Source organism: Sceloporus occidentalis, unplaced genomic scaffold (genome assembly GCF_023333645.1).
Source record: "Sceloporus occidentalis isolate IW3139 unplaced genomic scaffold, rSceOcc1.0.p SCAF_476, whole genome shotgun sequence".
Lineage (NCBI taxonomy): Eukaryota > Metazoa > Chordata > Lepidosauria > Squamata > Phrynosomatidae > Sceloporus > Sceloporus occidentalis.
The window spans coordinates 113,156-130,317 of NW_028317456.1; the positions used below are offsets into that span (position 1 = coordinate 113,156).

At 50.5% G+C, this 17,162-nt stretch overlaps 2 protein-coding genes across 2 annotated transcripts in view; one reads left to right on the forward strand and one right to left on the reverse strand.

Moving 5' to 3' along the window:
* The window catches only part of LOC149271652 (transcription factor IIIB 90 kDa subunit-like), a 52,560-nt gene that overhangs the window by 13,223 nt on the left and 22,175 nt on the right, over positions 1-17,162 (forward strand). The window contains exons 4-10 of the mRNA XM_089507236.1: positions 1,416-1,447; positions 4,236-4,308; positions 14,084-14,233; positions 14,756-14,849; positions 16,297-16,423; positions 16,804-16,843; positions 16,925-17,017. Coding sequence (XP_089363362.1) covers positions 1,416-1,447; positions 4,236-4,308; positions 14,084-14,233; positions 14,756-14,849; positions 16,297-16,423; positions 16,804-16,843; positions 16,925-17,017 — 609 coding nt within the window. The remainder of the gene's footprint in view (positions 1-1,415; positions 1,448-4,235; positions 4,309-14,083; positions 14,234-14,755; positions 14,850-16,296; positions 16,424-16,803; positions 16,844-16,924; positions 17,018-17,162) is intronic.
* LOC149271653 (BTB/POZ domain-containing protein 6) lies at positions 6,537-9,971 on the reverse strand. Its single transcript, XM_089507240.1, has 4 exons — positions 9,643-9,971; positions 8,314-8,404; positions 8,071-8,189; positions 6,537-7,569 (listed from the first exon to the last, which is right to left on the reverse strand). The coding sequence occupies exons 1-4, from the start codon at positions 9,969-9,971 to the stop codon at positions 6,537-6,539; spliced, it is 1,572 nt and encodes a 523-aa protein (XP_089363366.1).

The window sequence follows — 17,162 nt, forward strand, 5'->3', positions numbered from 1 at the left end:
GCTATCCTCTGCTTTTATTTCGTCCGCGAGATAAGTTGCAGAGGGAAGCATCCGTACGAATGTCTGCTTTGCTCTCCCGAGTATCGGGGTCCCCCCCCCTCCTTTTGTGTTTGTAATTAAGTTCTCCCTTTCTTTTAATTTCGGGGGCTGGGGGAGACCCGAAGCGTTTTAATTAAGATCTGCTTGTTTAAGGGGGTCTTTTGACCTCTGCTCTGCGTTTGCTCCAGACCTTGATGTTTGTACAACGCCTGCCTTACAACCCCCCCCCACACACAAAAACAACTGAATGACTCAAAGCTCCTGTCCCAAAGGGGCAGACGTGCATCATACTTATTCCACCCCGATAACTCTAATGCTTCTTTTCACAAAGCCTGGGAAAGATTAACTCTTTTGCACTAAGTAACGTGTAATGTAAAAGAGAAATAATATATATATATACACCGCTGTTCAGAAGTTTGGGGTCACTTACTGTATTCATGGAAAACAAGGAGTTACAAAAGGGTTTTTAACCATCAATTAGCCTTTTAAACTTAAACTGGGTCAGCGAACGCAACGTGCCATTGGAGCACAGGAGTGATGGGAGTGATAAAGGGCCATTGGAGCACAGGAGTGATGGGGGGGATAAAGGGCCATTGGAACACAGGAGTGATGGGAGTGATAAAGGGCCATTGGGGCACAGGAGTGATGGGAGTGATAAAGGGCCATTGGAACACAGGAGTGATGGGAGCGATAAAGGGCCATTGCAACACAGGAGTGATGGGAGTGATAAAGGACCATTGGAACACAGGAGTGATGGGAGTGATAAAGGGGCATTGGAACACAGGAGTGATGGGAGTGATAAAGGGCCTCTGTACGCCTATAAAGAAATTCCAATCAACTATTTCCAGCTACAATAGTAATTTACAGCATAACCCCCCCCCCCAGCGCTGTATACACTAACACCACCCCCCCCCCGACACTTTTTGAGCGTTTTTTTTAAATTTCGTTTTCTCGCCGTTTTCTGCTTCGGTTTCTTATCTGAAATCCAAAACTTTCCGTAAACTGAGTTCAATCTCCTCAAAATAGTCCCGAGTGGGGGGGGGGGGGTTGGGCTGCCGTGGGGCTGCCGGGAGGATCGCGCGTCCGGCACTTTTAGGACAGATGGAAACATATTTTTTTTTTGTGGGGGGGCTGCAGGCGGCCCCAGCGGACGGCGTGCGAGGAATGCATGGGAAGGAGCTGCTCGCATTCTTAGGAAAAACACCAACAAAAATATCCCGCTCGCAGTGACTGCGCGCCGGGCGCTTCTCCCGGGGACTCGGTCCTGAATGTCTCAGAAAACCTTTTTCCACCCCAAATTCAATAACATTCCTCGTTAACAAAATAATAATAAAAAAAAAAATATGAAAAAAGTTCTCTCCTTGACTCCTTCCCAGATATGTTACTCGATCTCAGCGACCTTCTGCAGGTAACGTATTCACTTCTATTATCCTCTCAATTGCTAGTGGAGGACGCGGCCCCCGGGCGGGGGGGGAATATAATGCAGGGAGTTCCTCGCTTTGGGATATTCCTCGAGTTGGGTAACCAGCAATTTTTGTATCTACTGGATTGCAATGCTCATCACCCTCAGGCAGCCCTGTCGGTAGTTCAAGAGCAATAGGAGGGTGGCGGGTTACACATCTGTGGCATAAAGCGTATGGGGGGGGTACATGCGTATTTAGCAAATATCAGGTTTTTTTTGGGGGGGGAGCCCCCGTTATATGAAAATAGAGCTCTTATTGTTTTTATGGAAGAGTTTTATTCAAACAAATGAATTGATTTCTCACTGAAAAAGTTAGTTTTTTCTTCTATTTCTGCGTATCTTAAGAAAAGCCGTGTAATTGGGGATTGTTCTGGCCTTTGGGTATCCGGGGGTCCGCAGACCTCCAATATTCCTTAAAGTCACAAATTAGCCAGACGTGGAGGGGGGTATCTGATCCGTGCAGCGCCTCCCACAATGTTCAGCAATGTCTGACCGATTGGTTATTCCGGGACTCTAAATCCATCATCCACTGGCTGGCTGGGGTGCTGGGAGTTGTAGTCCTTAGCCCAGTCTTTCTTGCCAATTGCTTTCATTTATCTATATATGGTATAATGTGCCTGAAGATGAGACCTCGACCAAAAGCTTGCAATCCGTTACCCAATAAAAATCATCTTCCCCAAACTTGCTCTTTCTCTCCATTTCTCCTCTGGGTTTTTAACGGGTATTATAATAAAGCTCATCGCAGACGTCCCCCGAATAACAAACCTCCCCTCACCGGGGGGCCGGGGGGGTGCGAGTGAAGTCTGGTTCCCCGGCGCACGCTCATCATTACTCCTCTCCGGAGACTACCCCCCCCCCCCCGGGTGACGCGTAATGCGTTTATAGCAACGCACATTTCCTGTTACACAATATCAGTCTATGACATAATAGCGATGATGTCGTATGACTGACAGCAAATCACGGCAGGGTTTATTTATTATTTAATAGGGTCTGGCAAGCTTAATCAGTCGTCGGCCTCGTCTTAGATTCAGGAGCCGTATGTCTATCCCATGCATGTCTAATCCCCTCACTGTATTACCCTCTACCACCTCTGCTGGGAGGCTGTTCTGCTTATCTAACACCCTCTCCATGCTGGCAAACCTCCTTAGATTGCATCTTAAACACAGCGATTCGCTGATCAGTTGAGAAGTTACTATTAACCCGTTCTGTACCAGCAGCCTCTTATCTATAGTTTGGAAGCACTGTTAACCCTTTGCATTCCAGGGGAGCCTTTGCTGGTTGAGTAAATTCAGCCGAGTTGGCTAGAGAGTCGCGAGCCGCCGTCTGAGGCCGCAGAGAGCTGATTTGGAGCTGATTTCGGGGAGCCGGGATCTGTTATCTCTTTGCAGCGTTTTTCCTCCTCGTTATCAGTGATGGCGGCTACGGCCCCTGAGGCCGGCCTTCGGCCCCTCGCGTGTTACCGAGCAGCTGGTACCTTTTATTTCAGGCTTGTCAGCTGTCCCTCTGAGTGCTATAAATATAAATATTACTCCCGGGATTACCCGCAAAAAGGAACGGCTGGGGCGGCAAACATTTAATGAATTTTTCCTACGAAAATAATTAACATTCCGCGGAGCTTCCCAAACCTTTCAATAAATTCCCCAAATCTCCCTCCTTTACCCCTGAAATCCGCAGCAGCGCCGGCTCGCTATTTACACTGCGAGCAACGGCTTTTGCAGGTTATTTATTCTGCATTTAATGTCCGGGCGACATTCTGAACGTTTCTGGTATAAAAGTAACGTTTCTACGTTTGGTCACAGATCTGATAAATGCGCAGAGTTTGTGTCCTGTCCTCTCCTCTCTTTTTCTCTCTCTCTCTTTCTCTCCTTTCTTCTTTCCCTCGCTCTCCCCCTCCCTCTCTTCCCCTCTTTTCTTCTTTCCTCATCCTCTCCTCTCTTGCTGTCTATATGGGTATATATGTATATGTAGGGAGGTGTGTGTGTGTGTGTGTGTGTGTATATATATATAATATATATATATATATATATATATATATATATATATAGGGGTGTATAAAGGGTATATATAAATGTAATCACAAACATTTTTTTCTGTGGCTGGTTATTTGGATCACAGTGAAGATTCTGAGACTATTTAGAATAATAAGTTATTAAATAATTACGTTAAAACCGCAGACATATTTTAAACGTTTGCCGAGAACGTTCTGTCCCGAGGCTGCCGGCGGGGGCTACACGTTCTTTGCCGGGCAGTGGGGTTGTAGGGGCCGTCAGGGGCCGTGTTACCGGTAAGCAGCGCTTTTCCCTTCGGTATTCTCAGGATCGATACTCAAGTCTGCAATTTGTGAGAACTCTTTCCATCCTTAATAAATCCCTCTGTAGTTTTACGTTCAGCCAGGATCGTAAAATGATTTGAACCATCGCCATCTTGTTCTGTGATGTTTACTCTTTTGTACAGCGCCATGGAACATGGTGGCGCTATATAGATCAATAAATAATAATACGCTTGTCTTTAGCTTTCTGTTTCCCTGTCCGTGAAGGTTTTGGGACCCGAGCGATACGGAAGAAGAATTAATGTAGTATCTTCTGATTAAGGAGCCGGGTGTAATAAGACTGTATATTATATGATATATTATATGATGATCTTTCGCAGCGCCGCAAAGTGAAAGCAGCCCGCGATGTGCCGCTCATTCTAAACGTTATTTTCTGTGATTCTGACGGCTGCTTCCGTTGTTCAGGTGAACGTCTACGTCCTCGGGAAAACCTTCCTGCTGCTGGCCAGAGAGCTCTGCATCAACGCGCCCGCCATAGGTACGTCTCCTATTTAATAATCCGTGTAATAAGAGTCTCGAGAGTGCTGTGAACAGGCTTACAAAGCGTGCACTCACACCGTTATGTTTGCTTTTCTTTGAGAGATATATAGTACTGTTCAAAAGTTTGGGGTCACTTAGAAACTTCCTTGGTTTTTGAAAGAAAAGTAGATTTTGTCCAAAATAACATGAAATGGATGAGAAATCCAGCTGCTCCAACTCCTGTGTTCCAACGGCCCTTTATCACTCCCATCACTCCTGTGTTCCAACGGCCCCTTATCGCTCCCATCACTCCTGTGTTCCAACGGCCCCTTATCGCTCCCATCACTCCTGTGTTCCAACGGCCCTTTATCACTCCCATCACTCCTGTGTTCCAACGGCCCTTTATCACTCCCATCACCCCTGTGTTCCAACGGCCCCTTATCGCTCCCATCACTCCTGTGTTCCAATGGCCCTTTATCCCTCCCATCACTCCTGTGTTCCAATGGCCCTTTATCACTCCCATCACTCCTGTGTTCCAACGGCCCTTTATCACTCCCATCACTCCTGTGTTCCAATGGCCCTTTATCACTCCCATCACTCTCGGGTTCCAATGGCCCTTTATCACTCTCGGGTTCCAATGGCCCTTTATCACTCCCATCACTCCTGTGTTCCAATGGCCCTTTATCACTCTCATCACTCCTGGGTTCCAGTGGCCCTTTATCCCTCCCATCACTCCTGTGTTCCAATGGCCCTTTATCACTCCCATCACTCTCGGGTTCCAATGGCCCTTTATCACTCCCATCACTCCTGGGTTCCAATGGCCCTTTATCACTCCCGGGTTCCAATGGCCCTTTATCACTCCCATCACTCCTGGGTTCCAATGGCCCTTTATCACTCCCATCACTCCTGGGTTCCAATGACACTTTGTGTTCGCTGATCCGAGTTCAAGTTTAAAAGGCTAATTGATGTTTATTTTACAGCCAGAAATGTCCTTGTTGTAATCTGTTGTGTGTATTTATGTATAGATGTATATGTGTGTGTATTTATATATATATATATATATATATATATATATACACACGTTTCCTGATCGGGGGCCGTTGTGTTTCAGTGTTAAGATCAGCTGCTCTTATTTCTATTTATGGGAAAAAGCTGATAAATCCGCGTTGACGATTCTTATCTCCCAAACCTCTGTTGCTGCGGCTGAAAGCGATCTGGGAGAGTCCGTGTTGCTGCCGGGGGGCCGGGGAATGCTTGTGTTCCTTTGGGTTTCTGTTTGCACAAGGAGTGGCGCAGAGAGGTGGGGAGGAAAAGGGGGGGAGGGGGGGTCTTCGAGGCCGAGCCAGAGAGCATTAGACCGTTTAAAAGGCTTCCTGCTGTGGAAGGTGTAGAATACTCTGTTTTTTTAAGGCTCTGGAATAGTTTTGTTTTTGGTATTACAGCAGCTTTTTGGTTGGGGTCCCAAAATGAGGGCAGCCCCGCGGTGTCGCTTATACGTGAACCGGACTTTTCCATTACAAACCATGTGAATCATCTCGTTCGTTTTATCCTCTTGGCACAAGAAATGCGGCGGCCGTCTGTAAGCGGCATCAAACGCGTTATAAATATATATTATATCCCCGAACATTCTATCCCGGCCAAGAGATCGGCCCTGTTTGGCCCCCAATCCGTTTGGCAGTTTTTACCCTTGGTCACTACGGGTTGTGCACTTAACCTCGCCCCCCCCCCCCCCCCCCCCCCCACATTATCCCTTTAAGTGCCAGAAGGCCAAATAAGTCCGGCGGCGCAAGGAATGAATTAACCCCCCGAATTCCCCGAGACGCGACAAACCAACTCGTATCCGCCAAGATGTTTTACGTCATTTTATTAGCTGCTCGGTGAGGAGCGAAGCCGTATTTTTAACCTTTTTTTTGCATGTAAATTATCTTCTATATACAAAATAAACGCACATTATGTGCAGATATCGGAAACCTCTCCCTGCGGGGCGCAGTTTTAATATTTCATTCAAATAGCTTATAAATAAATAAAATAAGATTAATTTCCGAAGCGTTCCTTCGGCTGGAGTCCGACGGCTCACTTTACATTCCCGCCCAAAAGATTCCCTTCGCCCCCTTTTTTTTGTTTCCAGTGCGTCGCCGGCCCAACCAGCGGGGGGCAGCCTTAACCCGGCGTGCAGGGAGGGGGGGCAAAAAACAAAATAATGTTGTGTCAGTGTGCTTAGCGGTGGCGCATTTAATGCGAAACGCGTCATGCGTAGAAGATGAGCTCGGGAATTTGCCCCCCTTGTACCCCGGTCCCGTTGGTGCTGTCCGAAGAACACTGGAACTGGAAGGTGACTCTCCCGCACTGGACCTCCGTCATCCCCTCCTGCCCGAAGTAACTCAGCTCGTTCCCGTCCAGAATGGCGCTCACCGTGTAAAAAGTGTCCTGCTCCACCTGCACCGGGTGCTCAAACCAGACCGAGAACGTGTTGCTGGAACCGTCCGAGACAAACTTGGTCAGGTTCTGGGCCAGGACGGCCCCCTGCCTCTTGAGTTCTATCTTTACCGCGTACTCGGCTTTGCCGCAGCTGGAGCCGTAGAGGCCCAAGCCGGCTATGAATATCCTTTTGTCCACCGCGAACTGGATGCTGTCGCAGCGGCCTCGGTACCGCCACTGGTTACTGCGGTACGCCGACGACTGGAAGCGGTGGCATCTCTGCGGCGAGAGGCCCTTCCGCTTCACCAAAGGGAAGTCCAGCTGGGGCTTCTTGGCCGCCGTGTACCACAGGAAGATGTTATGCGTTTCCTCCAAGGTTAAGATGTCCGACTGGGCCGCCCCGTCGGCAAACTCCTCCAGCGTCATGGTCGGGATCCGCACCAAGTACAGCGCTTTGCCCAACACGTTCCTCTTGTTGGCGGGGGTGACCGGCAGCCCTTGGCGTTTGCACTCGGCGTCCGCCCAGCTCAGCACGGCCTCGAAGACCACGTCTTCCTTGGCGTTGAGCGTCTCCCGCGTGACGATGATCTCCAGGGTCTCCAGGTCTATCTCGCAGAAGCCCTCGGAGCGGAGGGCCAGCTCGGCCTGCGCGTCGATGACCTCCCAGCAGCGCAGCGTCAGCTCGGGCTCCTCGAAGAGGCGGCTTTGGGAGAGCAGCACGCAGGCGTTCTTGGCCTCCAGGCTGGTCTCCAGGAAGTTGACGCACGCCTTGGCCAACGCCGGCACGATGTACTTCTTGGCGGCGTACAGTGTGGCGAGCACCGTGTCGGCCTCCAGGTCGATTTCGTCGCTGTACAAGTACCTTAAAAAAAAAAAAAAAGAGTGAATTAATTTAAATATAATTTATTTCCCCAAAAGAGCAGAGACGCCTTTGAAAATATTTGAACTTTTAAAGGGCACAACCCTGCAAGTGCCCCCCCCCACCTCCCTTTCTATAGATATTAGCAGCTGGGTTGTGAGTAATAGCGCCCCCTAGTGACCACCCGGACAGCATGCTCACCATTAGCCCAAAGCTGAAATTACTAGCCACAGCCTCTCACGCTATGGGAAAAGAATCTGAACTATATCCGCTCTGATTTGTGTTATCCCCCCCCCCCCCCGTATTTTTTCTGTTTACGGGAAATGTACGGGTTATTATTATTCTCGATATAAAGCCGCCTTTGTGGCTGGTTGAGACGGGGACCTGTCCTAATGGGCCGTATTAAGGCTTCAGAGGCAGAGCGGTTACCGCCGGCTGGAAGATGCATATCTTATAAGCGTTGCCGGTAACGGCGTCCCTTCGCGTCATTTAATAAGCACTTACTTTAAAAGGATTAGAAAAGCTGCCGGCTCCACGTCTGGGATATGGATTTCGGATTTCACCTCCGCCAGGTCGCCGTAAAACATGGCGTAGAACACCGAGCTGCCCACCGCCAAAATATACTGAGGGGGGGGGGGGGGGAGCGCAAAAAATACATTAAAAATAAATACATTTTAAAAAAAAAATTTATATAATTTTTTTATATATAAAAAATACAGAAATTGGTGAAATGCCAGCCGTACACACCTTATGGGCGGGGACTTTCTTCGAGGCCCCCTCGGGCCCCACGATAAAGTGAACGTCCGCCATTAATTCGTTATTAAACATTAGAGCGTTCCTTAAAAAAAATTAATAAAAAAAAACTGTTAGGTCGCAGAAAAATAATCGGATGAGGTTTCATAAAATGTTTTTTTTTTTTATATTTTCTTAGTTCGTTCGTTTTAGGGTAACCCGACTAAAAGGGTCGTCGAGAGGTTCCTTCACCATAGATACAGAATTCCCTGCCCCCGACGCGGCGGCCGCGCGGTTGATCTCGTTAGCAACCGAGCGGAGACGCATTTTATGCGGGGAAGATTTAAATCGTCTCAGAGACGCTCTGCGGACGCGGGATCTCGGAGGCGATCCCCGGGAAGCTGCCGGTTGTGGCCGCCGGTCTCCGAGACAGATCTGCGGTGGGCAGGGAGGCTGCGTGGGGCGTTTAACCCTCGCATGCCGCTGGCTGCCCGGCCGGAAGAGCGTAGAGTTTGGCTACTACGGGATTTTAGAGACGCTGGCTTCCCCGTTATCCTGCGCCGCGGACTCTGAAATCCCGACACGTTTTATGTTTAGGGAAAGCGTGCGTCGGCAGCTCGCTCTCTGTACACGCGTGTCACGTGGGGCCGTCACCGCCTGAGACTCGATGCCACCCAACACAGCCGTTTGCTATAATTAACATAATGTGGATGTTTGCCGGGGGCATGTGGCAGAGTGCCGGCTGCCCTGCGCTTTAACCCTTTATACGGGGTATGTTTCACAGTTAACATCACGTTAACCGGTTTACTGACTCTATTAACCCCCGTGGTGCCGTGACATACCCCGGTCTGCCCCCCCAGCTGCCTGATAATGGGCTTCTTGAGGTCAGCAAATGGCTCGCTGCAAGCAGAGCCCACAGGTGGTGATCACCCACTACCTGCCTGCGGTGTACTCCTCGCTTGCATGCAGTATGTACACAATTCCGGTTAGGCGTATAGCCAGCGGCTGGCTGCCCCTTAACAGCCCCCATAACGTGCAGCCGCACCGCCGGGGTACCCCGCACCTGAAGCCTCCAATCACAGCGCCCGTAGCCATGGAAACAGCACGTGATGGCGGTGCTCAGTACCCATGTAAATACCACCGCGTGTATCCAGTACTCTGCGCCCTTTTTATATCCAGTACTCGGTGACCCCTGTATATCCAGTACTCTGTGCCCTCCCGTATATCCGGTACCCTGCGTCCCCTTTATATCCGGTACTTGGTGCCCCCCGTATATCCGGTGCTGGTCCCCTGTACATCCAGCGCGTCCCGTACACATCCCGTGCCCAGGGTGCCCGGGCTCACCTCTCGCGCAGGGTGGGGTGGCAGGCCTGCCAGCTGGCGCTCTCGATGTTGTTGTTGTTGAGGTTCTGGAGCTGGGGGGGCGGCGGGGGGGCCTGCTGGAGCTGGAGGGCAGTTTTCTTGGCGTTGGCGAGGTTGCTGTTGGCAGGGGCAGGGTAGAGCTCCGCAGCCATCTTCCTCCGGAGGCCCAGGGGCACTATCTCATAGCATGCCTGCAGCTTGCCCGGAGCCCGGCCGGCCCTCCTGGACTTCTTCAGGGTCTCTGGAAGCAGAAGAAAGAAAGTCAAACACTTCATGACCCTGCCATCCAGGCAGCCCGGCTCTGCTGGCATTGGCTGGGGGCATCAGGTGGGGGGCAGAGCCAGGCAAAGGGTTAATAGGTCCATGCAAGGAGAAAGCAGCCCCTGGTCCCCTGCGCATCGGTGCCCGGTTACCGGCAGCTCCTCTCCGGGGTTACGCGCTGAACGTTATATCCATACAGTCCTGCGGTCATAGTGCACGGCGCCTAGGCGCAAACAGCAGCTTTTTGCGTTGTGTGCGTAGCGCCGAGCTCACTGGCGCCCACTCTCCCCCTTCTTCCCAGGGCTACCGTCCGCTCCTGCTCTACGTGTAGACTGAGGGTGAGGGGGCGAGGCCATGGCTCAAATAGCAAGCAGCAGGCGCCCACGTGACGGGTCCTGCACCAATCACAGCCACCTGGGAGGGAGGCATGGGCAGCTCTTCGCCCCCCTGCTAAAGCACACAATATGTCATTCAATGCACTCCCGGCCCCGCCCAGGGGGTATTAGGGGGAGCGAAGGGCAGCTGGCTCCCGGGGCGCTGGGGCAAATAGAGTGTAACCCCCGCAGCGGGTAATAGAAGAATGCGGGTACAGAGAGGCAGCTGGGGGGTTAACAGGGGCGCAGAGGGGGCTCTTTAACCATTTCAGTGCCTGCATCCAGCGCACCCCTGTGAGTCCCAAAGGGGCGAAACGTTGGGGTTTGTTGATTGCAGGCAGCTGCGATTTACCCCTCTCTCTGCCCAAACTTCAGCCAGCCCCGTGCTTTTACCCCCCCCTCCCCTGCCATCCGCCCCTACAGTCTGCAGTCATCCGAACTGCCCCCAACCCACATACCCCCCCGGAGCTCACCTGCACCTCCCTGCAGCTGCGATCTGCCCTCCGGCCCCGCGGAAACCACTGGAAACTCTGCAGGAGCGGCAGAGAGAGGGGGCAGGAGAGGCAGGGGAGGGGACCGAGCTCTCCCGGCTGCACATCTGGGCTGTACCCGCAGCCTCCGCCAGAGGGCGCTCGCCCGGCTGGACTTTGCCCTGTGAATTAACGGGAATGCTAAAAACATCCGAATATCCCCCAGAATCCATTATTATTATCTTTATATTATTAGAATGAAGGCAGTATTTTTATACAGAGCCAATAATCATACTGTTTGTTATAATGCATACATTGTTACAAGTGCAACAGCCTCCCAGCAGAGGTGGTAGAGGCTGATCCAGTGAGGGTATTTAAACGTGCTTGGGATAAGAATACTCCAGGTCCCCATGTTGGCAAACATTCCAGATTCATGGTTTTAAAGCATACACTGTGCGGGGCGATCGGCCCCATCTGGCCCCCGTCTAGTCGCCCGTTTCTACTGCTGTAAAGACTCGAACGTTAATCAGTCGTTGGTATACCCGGGAACTCTCAGGGGGTTTTGTCCCAATCTGGGGGTGAAGGGGCAGATTCTCCGGATCACACAGCCTATTCCCCCCCTGCTGGGATCATATATAAGACCCTCGGTTGGTGCTTTTCCTCCCAGTCTGTTACGGGTGAAATCCACTTAAAACAGGAATTCTTTCCTCCGAAGGCTGAAACCCGATTGGTTCCTTTTGGCAGCGTTCCTATTGGTGCCTGATTTGGGTCACGTGACGATTATCGGTTCCCGCAAACTTCTAGTGGACTAAAAATATTATTTCAAAAGCCCCCTGGTACTTGTTACCACTATACAAATACAAAATATACAGGGCAACACAGGGGACCGGGGGGGGACCAGGGGCAACATGGTTTTGATTAAGATAAACGGGGGGGGGGGCTGTTTATACAGATGGTCTCCTGCTTTCCTTTTTTAGGGGGGTCCCAGATAAGAAGACTTGTCCTCAGTGACCTTGTGGGCCGCTCTGTGTGGTCTTAACCCTTCGAGGGTCACAGGGGTGTTAAGCTTTAGATTGTTAGCTCTTTGAGCAGGACGCTCCTCACCTCTTGTAATAATAAATGATGTCCGTTAAACCGCCGGCGGCCGGGAGACTATTACATCATCAAAGCGTGAAATGGAAAACGGTCTTTTTTAATTAGTCGGAAATAATTGGGTGAGAAAAGACTGAAGCTGGACGGGCGATAGATACGGCGCCAAACCTCGGCGAGCGTCACGGAGACCGCGCGGTTATTCTTATTATTTTCGTTTCAGAGAACGGCCCGATTAGAAGAAAAATAAAACAAAATGTGGCCGCTTTTAGCAGGAGATGCGTCGGCTTCCTGTGTACACAATGAGTTTTGCTCCGCCGCCCAGCTATGGCTTCCTCTGCTTAATTGTGCGGCCGCCTGACCAAACAAAACCTCTACAGGAAACGCGCCGGGGACGCCGTGTGCGATCGCTGCCGATAACCGGATAACTTTCACCCCGACAGCCGGGAGCGACCCCCCCCCCTCTTTAAATCTCACACCGAGAGACAAACTTAGAACCCGCCGCATCAGCGGGAGGAGAGTGGGGGCATCAGGGGAGGAGAGGGGGCATCAGGGGAGGAGAGGGGTATTATTGGGGGTTTTATGGCTGTGGAACCCTGTTTGCAAAACATTCCGAGCTCCTAGAAACGAGGGGCGTCGGGGATTCTGCCCCCAGTAAGGTGATCTGCCCCTAGTAAACGCCGCAGGAGGATAAATACGGGGTATCTGCGTCCTGCGTGGACCACGCACACGGCTGTGATTTATTGCGGGCGCGGTGTATTATGGACGGCTGGGTGCGGTGTCGGGGTAGAGGTGACTGCGTTTCTCTGCCGCGATGTTATTTCTCATTTAAATACATCCCGCTTTTACATTTTTTTGATATATATATTTTTTACGAAGGAGCCAGAAACGAGGAGCCTAAATCCTAACCTGTATTTATTTATATTTATTTTCCGTGCGTTTGGCGAGGACTCGCTTGTAACCGTGGAAACGAGCGGATCTTTATTTCGGGGCTTAATATATTTGGCCCGACAGACCCTGTAGCCGCGGGTGGAATGTGCGTCGTTAAAAATTAGTATATTACATCACCGTGTTTGGATGACATCATAGCTTCAGAGGAAAAATTTCCCTGGAGTTTTAATGGCCACCTGTAAAGCGTGGAAGGGATTAAGAATCTCGCTGTCGGGGTGGAGGGCAGACTGTCAGGGGTGGAAGAAGGTCTCGTAGGTCTCCGTGTCGTGTTGGCGTCTCGTACGTCTCCGCGTGATGCTGGCGTCTCGTAGGTCTCTGCGTGATGCTGGCGTCTCGTAGGTCTCCGCATGATGTTGGCGTCTCGTAGGTCTCCGTGTCGTGTTGGCGTCTCGTAGGTCTCCGCGTGATGTTGGCGTCTCGTAGGTCTCCGCGTGATGTTGGCGTCTCGTAGGTCTCCGCGTGATGCTGGCGCCTCGTAGGTCTCCGCATGATGTTGGCGTCTCGTAGGTCTCCACATCATGTTGGCGTCTCGTAGGTCTCCGCGTGATGTTGGCGTCTCGTAGGTCTCCGCGTGTTGTTGGCGTCTCGTAGGTCTCCGTGTTGTGTTGGCGTCTCGTAGGTCTCCGCGTGATGTTGGCGTCTCGTAGGTCTCCGCGTGATGTTGGCGTCTCGTAGGTCTCCGCGTGATGCTGGCGTCTCGTAGGTCTCCGCATGATGTTGGCGTCTCGTAGGTCTCCGCGTGTTGTTGGCGTCTCGTAGGTCTCCGTGTGATGCTGGCGTCTCGTAGGTCTCCGTGTGATGCTGGCGTCTCGTAGGTCTCCGCGTGATGTTGGCGTCTCGTAGGTCTCCGTGTGATGCTGGCGTCTCGTAGGTCTCCGTGTGATGCTGGCGTCTCGTAGGTCTCCGTGTTGTGTTGGCGTCTCGTAGGTCTCCGTGTTGTGTTGGCGTCTCGTAGGTCTCCGTGTGATGCTGGCGTCTCGTAGGTCTCCGTGTGATGCTGGCGTCTCGTAGGTCTCCGCGTGATGTTGGCGTCTCGTAGGTCTCCGTGTGATGCTGGCGTCTCGTAGGTCTCCGTGTGATGCTGGCGTCTCGTAGGTCTCCGTGTTGTGTTGGCGTCTCGTAGGTCTCCGTGTTGTGTTGGCGTCTCGTAGGTCTCCGTGTGATGCTGGCGTCTCGTAGGTCTCCGCGTGATGTTGGCGTCTCGTAGGTCTCCGCGTGATGTTGGCGTCTCGTTGCTCTCCGCGTCTGTTGTCTCCATTACGCTGCTGTCTCTTTCAGACCCGTGTCTGTACATTCCGCGATTTGCTCACATGCTCGAATTTGGAGATAAAAACCACGAGGTCTCCATGACGGCTCTGCGGCTCGTGCAGCGGATGAAGCGGGACTGGATGCACACGGGCCGACGGCCCTCGGGACTCTGCGGGGCCGGTACGTGCAATCATTTATTTATTTTACCTGCGGGTCATCGTTTAAAGGGACAGCGCCGGCCTGATTTCAATCCCACAAATGCTTTTAGCGGTCAGACTTTATCATCGCTCTGCATGCGGAGCCCGGACGGTGCGAGAAGCGAAGCAGAATCTTCATTCATTTACCTTTGCGCTCTTAGGTAGCAGTGAAAGCGACATTAACCATGAATGCGGTGGTTCAGAGATACGTTCTCCCGATATTTACATAAATGACGTTTAAACTAAAGTAGAAATAAAGCAGGAGAACAGAATGAGGGGGTCCAGCGGGTCCAACACAACGAGGGGATCCAATAGGGGGTTACATATTCCACTTACCCCCATAAGGTGATGACCAATCATCTTCTCGCTCCACTGAACCTACTGAAAGCCCCGGTTTGCAGCGTCTCCATCTCTTCATTCAGCCCCTCGTTACCATGACTCATGTTGAAAGCTCCCTGTTATTTACGCCTGTTTGCTGACCGCCGTCTCATTTTCTCCTGCGCAGCTCTCCTGGTTGCATCCCGAATGCACGATTTCCGACGGACGATAAAAGAAGTGATCAGAGTCGTCAAAGTTTGCGAATCCACCCTCCGAAAGAGGTGAGCGCCGGCCACCCATCCCAAAGTTTACATCCCCGCGTTCATTCTCTCGCTCCTTGCCGCGTTCATTCTCTTTCGTTTGCGTTGAACGGGAGCAGCTCTGGAAGGTCATTTATTGATTTCTCTGAGATTCCGAGATAATTATTCTCGGGATTTAACGCGGAAGATACTTTTAGAACTTTAAACTCATCAAATGCAACGAACGGAGGGAGCCCGAAGTTTCTTATTGCCATAGTTACGGAAGGCCACATCGTCATTCATCCAGTTCATCTAGCAGGATCTTAGGGGCTTTGAACACAACAGAGGCATCTAAATTGCCGCTTCGGTGGGGTGTCTTAAGTACCAGGACAGGCTGCTTTTCCGCTCCCTCGGCTTTCCTCTCATGCTGCGCGGCATCCTTTAAAGCCCGAGAATCCTTCTGAAATGGAAGATTAAAACTGTAAGTAACAATTTAGAGAGAGCCTTCAATCAGACGACTCCCGCCGGGCGAGGGCCGCATTATAACCGCAGCTTACTGCTGGTAAAATGCATTTGCCGTGTCAGCTGGTCTCTGGGGATGCCTTAAGTGCTCTTGTGACTTGGATCTTACTTTGACTTCAATTTTTTTTTATTATTTTTATCATTATAATTTTCATTTTTTATTTTTATCATTTTTTTTTTATAATCATTATTTTGTATTTTATTATTGTTTTTTTATTTTATTTTTTTAATGTATTTTATTTATTTTTTATTTTATTTTTAGAGATTATGATCGAGTGAATCATCTCATTTTATGTTGAACGCAACTGTTTTTGGATAAAAACCTCTGCGATATGCCGTCTGCTCGTTGTTTTTTTTTGACAAATTGCTATTTTGTACGTAAGCCGTACCTGCGCAGATATCGTGTGAAATGACAGCGCCGTCTCCTTGGGCAGAAGGCGTCCAGGGGAAACGAATCATTTACGGCAGCAGAGAGACAACTAAAAAATAAATTAAAAAACGCAGTTTACCCTGAACCTGCGCGGCCTGATATATGTTTATTTTAATTGTGAGATTAAATTGTAAGGTTTTTAGCATGGCCAGTCCTTCTCTGCCCCCTCTCTCCTCCCCTGATGCCCCTCTTTTCTAGGAGGTGAGAATGTTTGCTGGGTATGAGGGTATCGCAGGGTTCTACAGCCCTAAAAGCCCCGATAATGTGTATAGAAAACAGCAGGGAACGGCTTTATAAATTAAACGGGGTAAATAAACCCCATTATTCTTCTAAATACCCCACTCAGTTACACAAATACCCCGCAATAGGGCACAAAGTCACATAAAAGCCCTGCCCCTCCCACACCTCCTGTGTTGGATTTTATTGGGCAGGATTATTCGCGGAGTGGCGGCAGCTGGAGGAACGCCACCCCGTGTTTTATTTTCTCATATTAGTTGCTCGGTCTTGGTTATTATAACGGACTTTAACTCCCCGCAGGCTTACAGAGTTTGAAGACACTCCGACCAGCCAGCTGACCATCGATGAGTTCATGAAGGTTGACTTGGATCAAGAATGCGACCCACCTTCCTTCACCGCCGGCCTGAAGAAGGTCAAACTACAGCAGGTGACCCAACCTCTTGCTTTTACCTATTGAGACCTTAGTTCACTTTGAAACCCTTGTCCGTGCCAGCTGCTGTGAATGGTGGGACTCTTCTTAGAGGGTGGTAGATAAGTGGAACAGCCTCCCAGCAGAGGTTGTAGAGGGTAATACAGTGAGGGAATGTAAACATGCACGGGATAGACATACGGCTCCTGAATCTAAGACGAGACCAACGACTGATTAAGGTTTGAGTCTTTACAGCAGGAGAAACAAGCAGACTAGACGGGGGCCGAATGGGGCCGATCTGCCGGAGTTTGCTTTTGTGGGTTTTCCTGCTGGGGCCCCTTCCGGATGTTAAATGTCCAGCGGACTCCATTGTAAAATTCTGTGTTTTCTCTTTGCAGCTCGAACACGAACTGGCCAAAAAACTGGACGATGTAGAAGGTAACGATTCCTCCGGCGATTGATTTTCTTGTTTCTCCCCCAGAGACCCCCCAGTTACCAAAACCTATTATTCCTTCGCAGGGGAAATCACGTCGTATCAGGACGAGATCGAGAACGAACTCGAGAACAGCAGACCGAAAGCTAAAGGAATCTACGCCTCTTTTTCTAAAGAAGGTAAGATTTTTTTGGTATCTTTTGATGAAAACTGATCCTTATTGCAGGGGATTCATGAAATAAATGAGCCGCCCGCATCAAGTCTGAAACGTAGAACGGGTTCCCGATGTCTGTTGAAAGCACCGGGACCTGGTTTTATTTGCAT

What these genes read in the sequence shown, in the direction of transcription:
- LOC149271653 (XM_089507240.1), bottom strand. Translation starts at nt 9,971, where the DNA reads ATGCCAGCAGAGCCGGGCTGCCTGGATGGCAGGGTCATGAAGTGTTTG. An exon ending in AGAAAGTCCCCGCCCATAAG is followed by an intron (nt 8,190 to 8,313) that starts GTGTGTACGGCT and finishes CCCCCCCCTCAG; the next exon opens with TATATTTTGGCGGTGGGCAG. An exon ending in GCTTTTCTAATCCTTTTAAA is followed by an intron (nt 7,570 to 8,070) that starts GTAAGTGCTTAT and finishes TTTTTTTTTAAG; the next exon opens with GTACTTGTACAGCGACGAAA.